Source organism: Anolis carolinensis, chromosome 4 (assembly GCF_035594765.1).
Source record: "Anolis carolinensis isolate JA03-04 chromosome 4, rAnoCar3.1.pri, whole genome shotgun sequence".
Taxonomy (NCBI): domain Eukaryota; kingdom Metazoa; phylum Chordata; class Lepidosauria; order Squamata; family Dactyloidae; genus Anolis; species Anolis carolinensis.
This window is the reverse complement of record NC_085844.1, coordinates 183,712,597-183,730,331: the sequence shown is the minus strand read 5'-3', so window position 1 is coordinate 183,730,331 and position 17,735 is coordinate 183,712,597. Positions and strand designations below refer to the sequence as shown.

General features: G+C 41.2%; 1 protein-coding gene across 1 annotated transcript in view; it reads right to left on the bottom strand.

Moving 5' to 3' along the window:
• The window catches only part of btbd19 (BTB domain containing 19), a 73,559-nt gene that overhangs the window by 19,711 nt on the left and 36,113 nt on the right, over positions 1–17,735 (bottom strand). The window contains exon 4 of the mRNA XM_008109537.3: positions 2,540–2,599. Within this exon, the coding sequence (XP_008107744.2) occupies positions 2,540–2,599 (60 nt within the window). The remainder of the gene's footprint in view (positions 1–2,539; positions 2,600–17,735) is intronic.

The window sequence follows — 17,735 nt, the reverse complement described above, 5'->3', positions numbered from 1 at the left end:
CTCACCCAATGAAACTCACAATTGGAGCTTTCGAACGTGGGTAAATAGTGATGAAAATGAACATTATAATAGCAATTGTCTTGATGCCAAGCTCTGTACAATGCATTACTTTTTATTTTTATAAGTAAAGAATAAAACATGCAAAATTAACAGGCAGGTTCTGTACAAGGGTATTGTCATGAAAGGGGGAGGGGACTAATTCACTGATATACCCAGAGATGAGCATTGCCAAAACAAAAGTAGAAATTATACTTTGTGAGTCAGTATAGTGTAGTGCTTTGAGCATTAGACTATAACTTTGGAGACCAAAGTTCGAATCCCCACTCAGGCATGGAAATTCATTCAGTGTATATCTACACTGTACAATTAATGCAGTTTGATGCCACTTGAACTAACATGGTTGAATGCTATGGAGTTATGGGAGTTGTAGTTTGGTAAGGCACCAGCACTCTTTGGCAGAGAAGGCTAAAGACTTTGTAAAACAGTAATTTCCATGATTACATAGCATTGAGCCATGGCAGTTATAATGCTGTCAGATTGAATTAATTACACAATGTAAATACAGCATAAGTGACCTTAGACAAGTCATACTCTCTCAGCCTCAGAGGAAGGCAAAGACCAACCCTTTCTGAGAAATGTTGCCAAGAAAACCCTGTGATAACTTTGCTTTAGAGTTGCCATAAGTCAAAAATGACTCGAAGGCACACAAAAATAAATATTGCTTTGCTTCCTCATTTCAGGGTGAGCTTCTGCTCCGGAAAATGCCTGAGAAACAGAGTCACATTGGACTATTGCAGAGCTGGGCAACCTATAGTCCAAATGCAGCTGCCCTGACTATTTTTGTGGTTTTCAGACCCTCACAGAATTGTGCATCAGAATTCAAAAGATTGAACAGCAAACCATGCCACCACTTTTCACAGAAAACTGGGGAAGAGCTCCAAAATGAGTATCTTCTGCTCAATTTAGAGAAAGTTCCATGATTTGCTGCAGAAATTTGGTGCCGTGGTTTGTTGGCAAATTTCAACAATGCAGCAGTGGACTGCAGTGAGTTCCTATGCTAGGATTCCTTTTTCATAGAGCAAGGCTTGAGGAAAATGAGTATTTTCAATTAAAGGAAGGGAGGAGTGTTCTGGTGAAAGGAAGAGTTTCATTTTGGTTAATTGTGGGCCAGGCTATTTATAAGGTCTTGCTAAGTGGCTTTTTTTGTTTTAGAAGCTCTGAGATTCTTATGTATGCATGCATTTATATTTAAATAAATCTGCTTTCACACCTCTCTGTCTAGCAGTTTTTTATTTGACAGTTCTGAATGCTATCGCCTGTATTTGTCACTTTCTGAAACTGGCTGCTGGTTCTACCATCTATTAAGATATGATTTCACTGGAAAGTTTTATTATCTTTAATTCTTGTTAATGTATTCTAATAAGTGCTAAATTATATCATTTCCTGTCTTTCTATTTTGTTTTGTTTTTTTTTTAAAAAATTGCAAGTGAACAGGCTTGGCAGAATCAGCAGAGAAAAAAGACTCTGTTGAGCCTGACTTTAGTCTGGCCCTGTGAAGAGATATAAGAGGTGTAGAATTAGTGGGAGGTCCACCCGTTGGACCAGGGCTGGTTGAAAGTTGAGGCCACTGAAGCGACCTCTTTGGGCGCACGGCGATAGGAGCGCTGTCGATGCCGCCGCCGTTGGCACAGGGCTTTGATCGCTCGTGCCCGCATGAGCGATCGAAGCCCCGTGACAAACTACACAGCACCATTGCCCAAAATGGCCGATGGTGCTGTACGCAGGTGCAGATCGCCCATTTTGGCGGAGGCTGCTCAACGCAGGCGCAGATTGCCGGCTGATCTGTGCCTGCGTTGAGCAGCCTGAGCCAAAATGGGTCGCCGTGGCCTGGAGGGACTTTCCTGCCACTTCCTGGCTGACTGGGCCAGGGCGCACGGGTGGGAGGCGGGGCCCCGTCTGGGTGGGGCCCCGCCTCCCACGCCACGCACCCTGGCCCCACCTCCCACGCTGCGCGAGAAGCGGGGTCAGGGCGAGCAGTATGGGGGGCAGGGCCAGGGCGCGGGAGGCGGGGTCAGATCTGGCCATGCCCTGCCTCCCGCAGCACATGGCCACGCCTCCCGCAGCGCGGGGGGAGCGCAATTTTACCCCCCCACTTAATACTTAAAATTATCTCGGGCCGGCCCTGCGTTGGACCGCCTATGAAATACCACTACTCAGATCATTGCAGTTCTACATCGTTTAATGGGATCCAGGACAGAGCAAAGAGAACTCGGGAAGCTTCCTAAGATGTCGTTGCCAGCAACGGGGTGAGTGCAGGTGGAAAGATGGGGAAGGCAGTGCTAAATGGGATAGGGAAGGTGGCGCTGCGAGCGCTGGACACTGTATTTTCCCACTATCCACCAGATTCACCATGCTGCCCGGCAAAGCCCCCCATTGTTGCCTGCATTGGGTGATGAGATTCCTTCATTCATCAAGGGGTCTAGGGTTGACAGACACCACAGCAGGCAAAGCAAAATTAAACTGGGAAAATGAAACTCACCTGAAAGGCTTCACAGACCTGTTCCACATTCAGTGTGTCTTTGATGAATTCAACACATATCTGAAAATAAAACAAATTGACAATAGGAATGTAGGAGATTAACACCTGAACATACTCGCAAGACTGGAAATACAGCCATTACAAAACCTGGGGACTACAAGAGTTCCATAGTAGTAACATCTCCAGTCCGGAATTGGAGGCTCAGATTCCTTCCTTGAAATCTCTGAACTTTGCCTGATTCTAGGTTGACCTTCAGTGAGATTTTTATCTTCAGTGAGATTTTCTAAAACACAATTATGCCAATGGCACTTTCTTTCTACAGTGATGGGTTTGAATGGGAGGTTACGCTGATGGTAGCAAAGTTGCTGGTAGAGTCTTCCATGTCAGACAGGCTTTTGTTGAGGAGGCAGACTAAACATGCCAAACAGCTACTGAACAACAGCAATAGTGATATGTGTGTGAGAGAGACACTGGCAGAGGACCATGCAAAGACAATACCAATGGCAACATAGCTAATATGCACAGAAAGAGGCACCACAAGCAGTAAGCCCCTTTTGATTTTTTTAAAATAATAGGAATCCTATCATGAGACAATCCAAAATGAAACAAGAGAGAATGCCAGAGGATGCAACTCCCAGTCTGAAAGGCAGCCAAAGAGCTACTAGGGTACATAGAAGATAAGTATGGTAGCACTGTGGCTGATGACACAACTGGCCTCAAAAGGACATTCAGATGTTGGCACGCACAGAGGTGAAAGGAATGTCCAAAGCTGCATAACACATACGTATTATCGCAACATGGAATACGAGACGTACGAATCAGAGGAAGCTAGATAAAGTAAAACAAGAAATGGAATGTATAATAGCAATACTCGAAGCGAGCGAAAGTGGACAAGAATGGGACATTTTGAGTCAGATAATTAATTCCACAGTGTTTTAGGAAATTAAAATCTAAGAAAAAATAGGGCTGCATTAAAGAGATGTAGCAAAAGTAGTTGAAAGATATAGTGCAAAGTCTGACCAAATAATATCAATGTCATTAAAATAAAACATTTTCATACCTTGGTCCAGTCATGAATTAGAATGGAGACATAGTCAAGAAGTCAGAAAAAGACTTTGACTTGGAAGGGCAGCTATGAAAGAACGAGACAAGATCCTCAAGGGTAAAGTTAGGCCACTGTATTACCTATTTCGATGTATGGTTGCGTAAGCTGGACAGTAAAGAAAGCTTATTTATTTATTGCGTCAGAAGCGAAGTGAAGAAAGCTGATAAGAAGAGAATCAGTTACTTTGAAATGTGATGCTGCAAAAGGGTTCTGTGGATGTCATGGACTGCCAAAAAGACAAATGTGTGGGTCCTTGAGTAAATCAAGCCTGAATGCTCCCTAGAAGGCAAGATGATTAAATTGTGGCTATTGTACTTTACACTTAATGAGAATGCATGACTCCCTAGAAAAGACAGTATTGAACTCTACTTGAGGATAGTTAACAACAACAACACAATTATTGCTAACTGAGAACTTCTCTACATGTTAGTACAAAAAAGAAAACTGACCAAAACATCAGCCTCTTTCTATGACTTACAAAACACAACTAAACCCCACTGTGGAGTCAGACATAAACAAAGATAGTAGCTCAATTCTTTTCCTTTCAATCTCCGATGTAAATAAATTACAAGAAGTGAGGTGTTTGGTTTACTGTCCAGATTTCAGTAAGGAGGAGGTGGTGAGAGAGACTAGAAATTCTTTTGGCCCTCAAGAAAAACCAGAAGACTGAATGGTGGAGTAGGGGTTGTGTGAAAGCAGTTATACCATATTTGTAGTTCCTTTTGCCTCAGAGTTTAACTCTTTCTTTCTTTCTTTCTTTCTTTCTTTCTTTCTTTCTTTCTTTCTTTCTTTCTTTCTTTCTTTCTTTCTTTTTTTTTTTTTTTGCAAAGAAAGATTCTAGAGTTGAACTGTGGATTCAAACAGCAGTCTAACTTAAGGTACTACAGGTATGGGTGGCACCTCCCATCTTTTACCTTGACAGTTGTTACAACAAAACCATATTACTGGCAAGAACTCTTAAGAGAGATTATAAGATTGAGGTTCTGGTGATGTCAACTACGCTTTTGATCACAGGTGACATATCATATATATAAAAACAAAGCCTCCATGATAGTGTAAATATAAATATATAATGTCTATCCCAATGTATAGGAGCCGCGCTGGCGAAGTGCGTTAAAGCACTGAGCTGGAGACCGAAAGGTCCCAGGTTCAAACCCCGGGAGCGGCAGGAGCGGCCGCTGTTAGCTCCAGCTCCTGCCAACCCAGCAGTTCAAAAACATGCCAATGTGAGTAGATCAATAGGTACCGCTCCGGCGGGAAGGTAACAGCGCTCCATGCAGTCATGCCGGCCACATGACCTTGGAGGTACTACGGACAACGCCGGCTCTTCGGCTTAGAAATGGAGATGAGCACCAACCCCCAGAGTCAGACATGACCGGACTTAACGTCAGGGGAAATCTTTACCTTACTATCCCAATATATAAATATACAAACTAGATTTACAAAATAAGCCAAAGCCTTTGAAATTTGTCAATGAGAAAAGGTGGGAAGAGAGGAAAATATGAAAGTCAAACAAAGGGGAGTGATGACATACATCTGACAAAAGGAAAAAAGGTCACCCTGACTAGAGAACAGCCACTCAGATCAAAATAACTCTTCCTGTGCTTGCAACTCAACAGTGATTTTCAAGTGCTAATGAATTCAGTCACACAGGATGTGCTGCTAAATGTCATTTCTCTTTGCTGACCTACCAGATGTACTCCCATTAGTCTTACACTCCATCACATATACACTGGAATTACATATCAGTGTGAATATATACTGCAAAGCAAAAGGGCAAATGTCTTGTTTTTAAAGGAAAAACAATCAAGACTAGCACTCTTTTTGTACCAAGAATGGAAAACATTTGGCCCTTCGGATGTTCTTGAACTGAATGTCTGAGCAGTCCTGATCAGCAGTCATAGCCAATGGTAAGCGATACTGGGAGTTGTTCATCATGGAGGGACACATGATTCCCACCTCATTCTATATTATTATCCAGGGTTTGACATGTTAGGTTCAAACTACAGATACCAGAATGCCCCATCCAGGAGATGAGGCCATGCTGAGTGGGTTTCCTGAAGCCTTACACTTTTCCAACCTTTGATAATTACAAATATCTAGGCTCCAGTTCTATGGACTATATGTTCTTTGTTAACTGCTAAAACAAAAATACAAGCCAAAAAACCCAAAAAAACCAAAAATACAAACCAAGCCCCCCAATCCCATTACAGAAGTCACAAATCTGGAAAAAAAAACCTTTTCATTTTCTGCATTGCCAAAGCAAGATGTAAGGCATTCCTCTTCCCATATTTTTAAAGAGTGTGTTGCTACTGATATTAGTTAGTGGCGGCATTACTAGTCTTGTCCTTCAGTTGTGAGCAAGGTGGTCTTGAAGACAGCTAGGGAGAAAGAGGTGTACCAATTATTAGCAGAGAAGAAGATTTTCTGTACAGTTAATTGTTACAAATAATATACTAGGTATTTTAAGGAGAACTACCCAAACCCAATGATGATAATAAGAACTGGAATAAGGATGGACAAATGTAATAGATTAGTACATTCCTTAAGGAAGACTTAGATCCTGTTTTTTCTTTCTACATGCAATTAACTACATGACTGAATCGCTTAAAGCTAAGTCAAGACTAAAGACTAGTGGTAATAAATCTAGAGATCTTTTGGCAAAATGAACATGAGGCTAATAGCAAGGCATTATCATATACTCACTCACCTTCTGGGCTATGCAATTAACTTCTACAGAAATTTATTTTATTTTCCACCACTAGTTGTAGTATTTGATTCCAGAGCTATGATTAGCTTCTTGGTAAAAATTAGAATATCAGCAGACTGGGAACAATAAGTGCAGTGGATTGTGAGGGATGCAGATTTTCCTCCTAAACATGACACATGACAGCTGAAGGGGGTGGGCCCTCTCCCTTTTTAGAGATTGTCCCATTCACTAGAACACGGAATAAGTCCAAATTAGCCTTCGTTGAATCACTCAGCTTCTGATTCATCATGCAGTGCTAGTGGGAAAAGAAGAGGTTTCTTCCAACAAATTCTCCTTGCCAACTTGCTGGCCCACGTGCTGCTGCCTCAGCCAAGAAAGCGGTATGACAAGTGTGACTAAAAAAAGTAATGACTTACAGCTTGAATTACAGTAAAAAAGTAATTTCTTAACTCTAAATAGTTTTAAAACATGCAGCCACATAGGACAAGGGGGCATTTCGATATTGTAGAAGTCACATATACATTCTGTAGGGATTAATTTAGAACCAAATTATCCATGAAACTGTTTTAAAAAAATACAGAATTCAATTTGCAGTGGAGCACCAACATGAAAGGACATGTTGAATCATTGTAGTATTCACAACCTTTTCCATCCACTCAATCTAAAGAGGCCCAAAATACATGTTCTTGTTGTGTTTTTATGCTGGTGTGCTCAGCATAATATTTTCACATTTCATCTTTTAATTCAATTCTGCCTCATTTGTAAGATTCATTATTATTATTATTATTATTATTATTATTATTATTATTATTATTAAGTTTATTTATACCCCACCTTTCTCCCTATGGGGACTCAAGGAGACTAATAATCCCACACTTTAGTCAAGTTTTAAAAACGCAATACAAAAGTTAAAAAAACAATTAAATAGTACAATATGGAAAAAACTGATTAAAATAAAATAAATATTCTCAAAATAGTCCTTAAAACTCACAGTTCCCCCCATCCCAGTCCTGATGCCAATCTCTTTTATGACCCTATAGATCAGAACTTTTAAACTGTGTGTCATGACACATTAGTATATCACCTGCAGTGCATAGGTGTGTCATGTGAACATTAATGAGAAACTGCTAAGTCTCTGTGAAATAAGTAATACCAACTTGCATTTATTTTTACTGGGCACAAGTGCTGATTAGTATTAGCAACATTATTAATATTAGTAACATGCCAAGCACATGCCAAGGTAAACTAAGACAGGAGCTGTCATGCAACAATAGCAGAAGGGTCACGAACTACCCATCTCTGCTCTGATAGATATCACGATACTGCTTGACTATAACAGAACTATGAATAATCAGTGACAGACAATAGAGACCACACATGGAGGAGAATAGAACAATCAAGTTCCAGTAAAAGATAAATGTGTTGATCTGGCATGAAGGAGAACTGGCTCCAAATCCAGCCTCATCCATTAACATCCTGGGTGGTTTTGGAAAAGCTCATTTCTTTCACCTTCCGTTATGTTCTTTGTTAAATGGAAATGGCAGCAATATTACAAGATGTGGAGGATCATAGCAATTGGGATAGATTGGAGGCAGTGAATAATGGCATATAAATTAGTAAACAATATTACTGGATACCAGCTGAAGAAAACAGCATGTCTCCAAAGCAGTTTCTTCTTGCAGGGTGCTTGTTTGCACTGCCCCGAGATCTGATCCACTTGGCTTGTGCCAGAACTCAAATTATCACATCATTTGTTTGATGAATTATCACATCATCAGGACTCTACATATCCTGAGCTTTTGCCTAATTAGGCAGGGCCCAGAAAAGACGACACACTGGTAGATGGTGGCATTAAAACTGCTCTCTAGTTTAAGGTCAAGAAATGTGTAGCATCTTGACCTGTATCATGCTCACGTCCCATCCTGTTACTATGCCTACTGCTTCCTGGTTTTCTTGATGCTCATACTAATTTTTCTCCTGAAATTTAAAGTAACCTTTCAATAATCCATTACGAGATTAAATAAGGAGGTAGCTACAGTCAGCTTTTTTTGAAACAGAATATTTTTGATGCATTGTAATCATCAGTACCAAATGATCTACTGGTATTAATCACTTTCTCTCCAAATTTCATTACATTTAGAGTCTGGCATGGGTTTTTACAGGCAAATGTAGGCATTTAAAAGTGAGTGGCATAAATGTTACCTTCTGGATATCAGTTCACTATAAACTGATCACATTTGCCTTTCATTTATGCACATCTATAAGAATAGCCAGAACTAGGAAATATAAAATACTCAATGTATCTCATAATTTCTGTCTCTTGGGGTCTTTTAAAATCAGACAGCTGATGTTTGAGTAAACACAATCGCACTAAATGGTGATGGTGGATAATTTTGATGTTAATAGTAATTGCATAGTGTTCAAAATGTGTTGCAAGCATTATCCAGTTATAATCCTTACAAAAAAATTGTAAGATAACAATGAGCCTTCTAGAACTCTTAGATCATCGGGGGAGGCCCTGCTCTCGGTCCCACCAGCCTCGCAGGTAAGGCTGGTGGGAACGAGGGACAGCCTGGCTTCTCGGTGGTGGCTCCTCGGCTGTGAAACACCCTCCCCAGCAACATACGGCAGATACCAACTTTCCTAGGCTTCAGGAAAGCCTTAAAGACATGGTTGTGCACGCAAGCTTTTAATGAATGAGAACATGGTCTTTACATGACCTGTACGAAGACTTGAGGATTCTGGATGAATGGATTTTAATCTTGGACATTCTTAAAATTTTATATAATGTGATTTTATTTTGTAATGGTTTTTTATGAACTGTTTTATATGAACTGTTGTTTTGTAGATTGTTTTATACGAATTGTTGTTTTTACATTGTTTTTAGGCATTGAATTTTTGCCTATTTACTGTAAGCCGCTTTGAGTCTCCTTGGAGAGAAAGGCGGGGTAAAAGTGATGTAAATAAATAATAAATAAATAACAAGTTCCAAAGGAAAAAGTATGTTAATCTGTAGCCTGAATCCAAACCGTATACCATATAAGTTTGCTCCTACAAGGGTCTTTTTTATGGGTGTAATATGGAATCCAGGCTAGATGATGGTCCAAATAAGTATTTGAAGTCCAACAGCATATGTGTCATGCTACACAGAGAAGCTATTGAAATCCACAAGCATGTGGACAATTTCAACAGAAAGGAGTAAGCCATGAAAATGAACAAAATCCTGCTACCAGTATTAAAAAAACCCTAAAATCAGGATGATAAAGAACAACCCTCTGAAAACAGAGGAACTCCAGACAAGAAACAATCTGGGCCAGCTAACACTTCCCAACAAAGCAGGAAGAAGCCAGGCCTTGAAGCCGCAGAACCATTAAATGCTAATCAATTGCAACATTCACACTTGCCTCCAACAGACAAGAGTTCTTTCTCCCACCCTGGGCCTTCCATGGATATATAAACCTCCCTTGCCTAGTTTCCAATATACCTCACAACCTCTGAGGATGCCTTCCATAGATGTTGTCCAAACATCAGAAGAGAATGCTTCTGGAGCATGGCCATAGAGCCCAAAAACACACACAGCAACCCAAGGAGTACATGGTTCCAACTCTGCTTTAAAGCAATTCTTAATATTTCCCAAGACAGCTCTGCCTCTTAAATTTGAAAACAAATTTTTTGGTAGTAATTATTTCCTCACATTTTCAATCCAAGAGAATGGTATCTTGTGGAAGCATCTAAGACAAAGGTATCTGAAACAGGAAACCAACATGTTGTCATGACTGCCTTGTACACATTTGACTGCTTGTAGGATAGAGAAGTGAGGGACACGGGAAGAACTCTACAACCCTTTGCATTGCATCATTCTTCTTGAAGAACAGATCACATTAGTCTGGCTTTCCCAAGGCATGTAGCACTTTGTTGTAAGTGGTTTCTTGTGATACGCAGTTGGCAGATCATCAGTCACGCTGGGCCATTCTTGGTTTTAAGCCAAATGGAGTGACTGCCCTTATCCCTGAGCACATCTTTATCCTGTTCACAGCTCCCTCCTTTTCTTCCTCCCTCCTTCTTTCCTTCCTTCCCTCACCCCATCTGCATGAGCAAAGCAAGCACACTGCAAGAGAAAGAGAAACCTAATGAATAAATGAGATAGTTGATTCCTTGACTTTCATGTCCACAGAGAGATTTTTGATCGTGTTCCAAAGAAACAAGCACAGCAGTAGCAACCATCACAGTTTATCACTGTTTCTCAACAAGTCTACAGATATTTGGTCTTTGAAAAGAAAGCACTGCCAGAGAAACAGGAGACAAGTGAAGATTGCAACACATCGCAAAACACATCTGAGGAATGCAGCAAAGTGTTTGGATGGGGAAGTGACAAGAAACGTCAAGCAGCATTAAGAAACTATATTAAATGGTGAAATATTAACCAGCAAAGCTACTATTCTGAATGAGCCCATACGCCCTACGTAGGCATTCAGCTTGCTCAAGCATGGGCAACAAGTACACTGAGGGCCCTTCTACACTGCCATATAATCCAGAATATCAAAACAGATAATCCACATTATCTGGATTATCTGAGTCTACAGTGCCATATAATCCAGTTTAAAGCAGATAACCTGGATTTTATACAGCTATGTAAAAGGTGCCTGAGTTTGGCGGGGGAAGGGGGTATTCAAAAGCCACACACACACTAACCTGGAGAACCCAGTATTTTTTGTCATTGTGTGAATCTATCACAGGGCTGTCTTGACAAGATTTGTTCAGAAGAGGTTTGCCATTGCCTGCCTTTGAGCCCAAAAGAGAATAATTTGCTTAAGGCTATCCAGTGGGTTTTATGGCCAAGCAGGCATTTGGACCCTTGTCTCCAGAGTTGTAGTCAAACCACTACACCATGCAAGCTCTCTAGCTCCGCTTTAGGTGGCCACATGTTTAGTTAGTGCTAAAGTTTGAGGGAGGATCATAAACATTTTCCCGCTACACAAGCTGATATAAGTTTCCCCATGATATTCCATTATATCCCCAGGTGCACCATAGAATCATTGCAGTTTGACGCTATTATAACTACTATGTCTCACTGCTATGGAATCCTGGAACTGCAGTTTTACAAGGTCTTTCAGGGAGATAGGGTGAGATATAAATAAAGATTATTACTATTGGTATCATTATTCTTTGTTAAAGACTGCTGGTGCCTCACCAAACTACAACTCACAATATTCAATTGCTTTGAGCCGTGGTAGTTAAAATGGTGTCAAATTGCATTAATTCTACAGTTGACTTGCACCCCTGTTTTTTTCCTTCACCAAGTAACCAATTATAGGTAACTGTTATTTATAACTATTTCAAATCCCAGATTGGGATGGGATGGCAGACAATGTAATATTTGAAAAGTAGGCAATGAAGTTTCTGAATTAAAAATGATCAATCCCACCAACTGCAGGAGCTATGACTATCTTTGAATGGGACTATAATATGCAGATAGGAGGAGGGTGTGTAAGAAGACCTTTCTCTTCGCTGCATCTTCTTCAGCTTGATAAAAGAAGGCTCTGTTCCTCCTTCCCAACTATGGATAGTGGGAATGTCTGGCAGACTCTGAAACTGTGGCCAGACTGAAGGAGAAGGAGCCCATAGAAGTCCACTGCTGTGGGACCTCCCCTTTTACCCAGCATTTGCAGATTTAAGAAAAACGCCTAGCTTCAGAACCTTCAATGTCACACCATTATGTTTAAACAAGAGTGCCTTTAGATAGGCAGAGATTGAGAAGGGAAGGATGGGCATTTGGAAACATCTCATCCTTCCTGTTTCTTTGTAATCTCTCCACTAGCACAAGGAAATTGCAAGAGAGCGCAGCACCCAAAATAGAACCAGCACTGATATTCTGAAGGCATTAGGTGTTACTCAAGACTTAGCTACATCCTGAAAGCAGCCACTTAAGCCACTTAGACATCCTGTAGATTTCAGCAAGAGATGCTCAGGAGTCCAACATGGAAGTAGTTCCTCACTGCACTCACCAGACTCCAATACACATCCAATCCTTAGCTTACATACATCTATACCCTTTTCCTATAGATATTGTATTGGCTGGCTGGCTGGCTATCTGTTGGGGGTGATTTCATTGTGTGATTCTGCATAGAAGGAAGTTAGACTGGATGGTCCTTAGAGTCTCTTACAAGCTCTATGTTTCAATGAGTTTATTATTCTATAGAGTTGAGTGCCTGTCAGAGAGCCAGTATATTAGAGTGGCTGGTATGATGAACTCAGAGTAGAGAAGCAGGTTCAGTTCCTCCTCAGCCTGGCTCTCATTAATAGTTTGGATTCTTTCCTACCTATTCAGCTTTCCATATTTCAAGTGGGATCCCTGTCATCTTTTTATCAATATATGCTAATTTATTTCATAACTTGCATTAAAAAAATACACTTTAACATATTAGTCAGGATAAAATTTAAGGATGTGAATATTTAAAAAAACCAAATGGGTCAATTTTATGAATGTGTCTTTTATATGTTTGTAATATTCTAACATTTAAAACAAAACATTAAAAATGTGTTTAGGAAATGGGCACCCATAAATAAAAATATTTTAAATTCTATTATGGGCTATTTTAAGCCATAGGCAGTGCCCTGGTCCTGAAAGAATGAGTCCCATAGAAGCCAGGTAACTAGTGCAGATGTTCATATTTTCTTGCTTCATTTCTATCTGGATCTTGAGTTTCAAATGTACATTCTGCACTCCCCCACTTCTGGTGTCTTACAGGTATGATCAATTAGAGTTCCCATTACCCTAGTCAGCATGATGGTTGAGGATGATGAGAAATCTAATCTATTAGATCTTGAAGATGATAGTGATGACCGTCACCCCGGCTTTCAAATTGATTTGGACCCGCAGCGGAGAGTTCCGCAGATCCATCACCAAAAGGAACGGAGCGGGACCGCAGCAGACTATTATTAAAAGACCTTTTTTTCTTCACTTTCCCCTTCCCTGAACTATGTAACAAATCCCCCAATAAAAGTAGCCTTCATTTTTAACAGTAACACTCTCTATCTGGTTATTTTGTGTCTTTCTCTGACTCCTTCCTTTGCATGCAATTTCTCTCTCTCTCTCTCTCTCTCACTAACCCGTCCGATCTTTAAACCCTGGCGGAGGCTTCGCCCGCCATAGATTAATACGGTGGGCGATACAAATTAGCTCATATCTTTATCAAAATTAGCCCTAGCACACTCTTCTTTTAGTCCTAACCCTTTCTAAGGCTCCTGACTCAAGGACCACCAGCGGAACCAAAATCGGTCCAGTTCTCGGCACCTCATCAGCTGACTGTCAAACGGGACCGACTGCTCTTTTCAAGCCAGACTGCTCTCTTCCAGCCTTAGCCCGGACTTTCCTCTCCCCGCGACCCGCAGAATGGTTTTAGGAGATCCCTGGTCCCTTTCTGTGAACTGGGGATGGGGGATCGCTCTCCCGCTGGGGAGACATAGTTCTCCAAGGACCCTCACCCTCCCTACAGCTGCCAGGAGGGTGCCTGGACGGGCGCACTCCACGTTTCATTCATACCTTCATAATTTTATGAAGGAGAAGAACACTCTTCCCCAGACCTATCCCTGAACTTATGAAATCTTACACTTCCAAGGACTGCAACCCACATGTGCCCCTTCCCCATGCCATCTCTATGAATTCCTTCCACCACAGATGAACTCTTTTCCTCATGTATCCGTGAATTTTCATATTCTATGTACCTGGACACCCTCATGAATCACTGTTGTATGAATTTCTAATCGTTGGGCTAACTTCATGAATTGTGAGATCATGCTGCTAAAACTCCACTTTTATGAATTTCCATATTGGGTTCCCCAGATGTTGTGAACTTCGTTCTTATCAAATGTTTTCAATTGTTTATATCATTCATGATTCCCCTTTATGCAATGTAACCCACCTTTATGGATTCTCCCTTATTTCCTCGAAATCTATCTATCTGCCTATATGTGTTTGTACTCTTTGGGATCCCCGGAAAACATGCATTTTTCCCAGCTGGGTTTATATTCCAACTTTATTTTATTTTTCATTTTATTTCATATAATTGCCAAGTCATGAAATCAGATAGGGAATATTTCGAACTCAACTTGAACCTCAGGACCTGCCCCATTTTCTATGACCCAGGCTTACCTTCCCAAAAACAAAAGGATAATCTGCCACAGTTTAACCCAATCTAATTCAGATTGCATGGACAATATAAGGCTTGAGTCACCAAATTCGGAGTATTGTCCAAAGGTGATTCGCCCCCAAGGCAAACATTGTCATATCTCATCTTAAGGAAATTCCAGGACACCTCAAGAAGGCGCCCTGTGGAGCCTGTCAATTTTGGCTCATCAACACCCATCACCACTTCCCCCTGACACCCCAAGGCATATCTAAAATCTGTATACGTGACAGGAACCCTTGATTGCTGTCATTAATCCCTTTAGAAATCGGCCGGGCAGGAATTAATCCGATCTTTCTTGCTCTGTCACTTCATTGTTTCAATAACTCCCGCCTTCTCCTCTCTGATTGGCCCGAGTGGGGACAAAAAGCAGCTCCCTATTGGGCCAGCAGAGCAAGGCGGGAAACGAAAGCCCGCCTCGTTCAACCCTCTAGCCTATCCGCGATCAGATGGGCGGGGGAGCGGGGCGGGAAATTCAAGGGGCTGTCAGACTGAAACATTGTATAAATATGGCTTTATTTTGGTTATATGGTACGCTAGTAGGCTGAATGATCGCTACTAGTGTCCTTTTCAGCTGAATCGCTCAATAAAGACTCCTTGGCGGATTTTCCTTCAACTTTGGCGGACCTTCTTCATTTCGGCTCCAGGTTGTATTGCGGCTCATATTCTCCTATTGGCTCCGCCAAGGTCCATTCTCTCAGGACCGGATCGGCTCTCTCCTTAAGGGGCCTGATCCCCTAGAAACGCGGTCAACAACAATAGGTTGGGGAAGTCTAGGGAAATTTAGGAAACACATGGGTATCATATTTCTAGAGCTAACCTATAACAGAACTAGTACTGGGATGCTGTGAGTTTTCCGGGCTGTATGGCCATGTTCCAGTAGCATTCTCTCCTGACGTTTTACCTACATTTATGGCAGGCATCCTCAGAGGTTGTGAGGTTGGTTGGAAACTAGGCAAAAACTGATACTGTTCTATTATCTGGGCAGAGGCCACTAGGGGACGCTAGAGTGAGAAGGACACTTCATTTTATGGGGGTGGATGGTGGGTTGAAGGAGTAAAATCCTTTCCCCCTTTTTTCCTGTTACTCCCCCCACCCATGTCCCTGTTGTGGAAACAATAATCCTTTATGATATGAGAAGGGGAAAAGGGGGAATGACCAGAAAAACGGGGGACATGGTTTTACTCATCACATTTGCATGTTTTCGAACTGCTAGGTTGGCAGAAGCTGGAGCTAACAATGGGCGCTCGCTCCGCTCTCTAGATTCGAACCAGTGACCTTTCGGTCTGCAAGTTCAGCAGCTCAGCGCTTTAACACACTGCACCATCAGGGAATCCACAAAGTGAAGAAGGCTATCCTTAATCCAAGGTCTCCTTTTCGAACTGATGTTATAGGTCACCAATACAGGACAGGATAGGAGTTACAAGCATCATGAACTGTTTGCTTATGTGGGGAATCAATTTGCCTATTAGTCACACTGAACCCACTCTTGTTTTTGCTTATACATAATGCTGCTACCATTATTCCATCCAAATTCAATTGCATGGTAGCAAAAAAGATAACTATATATATTGCTACCATGCTGATGCAATAGGACCAAAAAGAACCTCATTTGTAAGGGCGTAAACAGGAACAGTGACTTGTTTTTAAGCTAAATTGAGCTCTCTCAACTTTTTATGAACCAAGTGGTTTGGTTTCAGTCAACTTATTAACTCTTGCTCAAATATGTCCCAGTAAAACCACTGTCACATGAGTTGCAACCTTAAGTAAAGGTCCATATGCGATAGCTAATAATTAACAAGGCATGAAGATAGTCAAAGGGTGTCCAAGAAATGCATTCAGCAACACTAAAGATTTTGAACAGGTTGTGTTACAGAGTAGCATGATATGTTAGATGTCTTTGACGGTGAGAAGCTTTAGGAATGGCAGGATGGTGATAAATAGCCACACTCAACAACTTGTTCAAAAAGTTCTGTGAATAACATAATGCAAGAGTAAATACAGCAAGACCCTGTATCCAGATAGGGTATGTTCACAGCCATACTGTGGTTACCTGAAATCATGTATACAACTACATGATTAAATTACCTGATGCATGTTTCCAGCATATAACAGAGTTGTGCTGGAGAACCAAAGAATTCCCAGAGAGGTATGTTCTCTAAAAATTTGCTTGGTTCTTCAGTGCAATTCTATGGTATGGTTCCCCAGAAGTTACCATAGAAATACTCTGAAGGACCCACAAATTCCTAGAAAGTATACCTCCCTATTTTTTTGCCAGGCATGAGTAAGTGAAACCAGGGGTTCAGCAGTTACAGCGGTTTTACTGTAAGTCTGATCACAGCTATTTAGTATGTGAAATAATTCAAGAAAGCAGAATGGATTTTGTCCATTGCCTCCATTTCAACAGTTGTAACAGGAGTCTTACAAATCAATATGACAATACTGAGAGGTACCATTTCTTTAGGTTTAGGCCTAAATCATAGGCAACTCAGCTAAAGCATGGTTCCTGGACTATTAGCAGTTGTGTGGAAAGGCACTTTGAGAAGGCACTTTTATGCAAGCTGCACATGGTTTGGAAAAGGCAGCAAGTGCTCACCTTTGAAACCATAAGCTTCTTTTGCTTCAGCAATGGCATCTAATGCCTCCCCTGTCAATAGGGTAGGGAAGACCTTCTGAACCTTAAGTAAGATATCCAAGGTAATAAATATCAAACAGCTTAGATGCCTTGGATGCCTAGCACATTCAAAGTTCATGTTCAAACTCTACATGGATTCACCATCGCATCACTGAAAATTAATTCCCTACCATCTTTAACAACAATAAAAAGACTGCCAAACTATGGAAAAAGGTTCTTATGAGAGAGTGGTATGAATGTTGTCTGAAGTCATATTAGACTAAGTCAGCACTCAGGAATGCAGTTCAGGGGGTTTACTCAGACTGGCACATGGCAGCAGAGCATGGATGATCTCACCTTTCTTTCCCACCGCTTGTGGTCTGGGACTCAGCCAGATTCCAGGGGAAGAGCTGGCATGAACCCAGATGGCTCTAGCTATCCATTTCTAGACCCTGAGTCAGGTTTAGCTTTCCAGGGATATCCCTTTTCCAGTAGGTAATGTTTTGAGTTGGTTCTATTTCAGAACTCAGGAGTATTGACAGATGGATAGATGTATTGATTGACTGGCCTACAATTCCTAG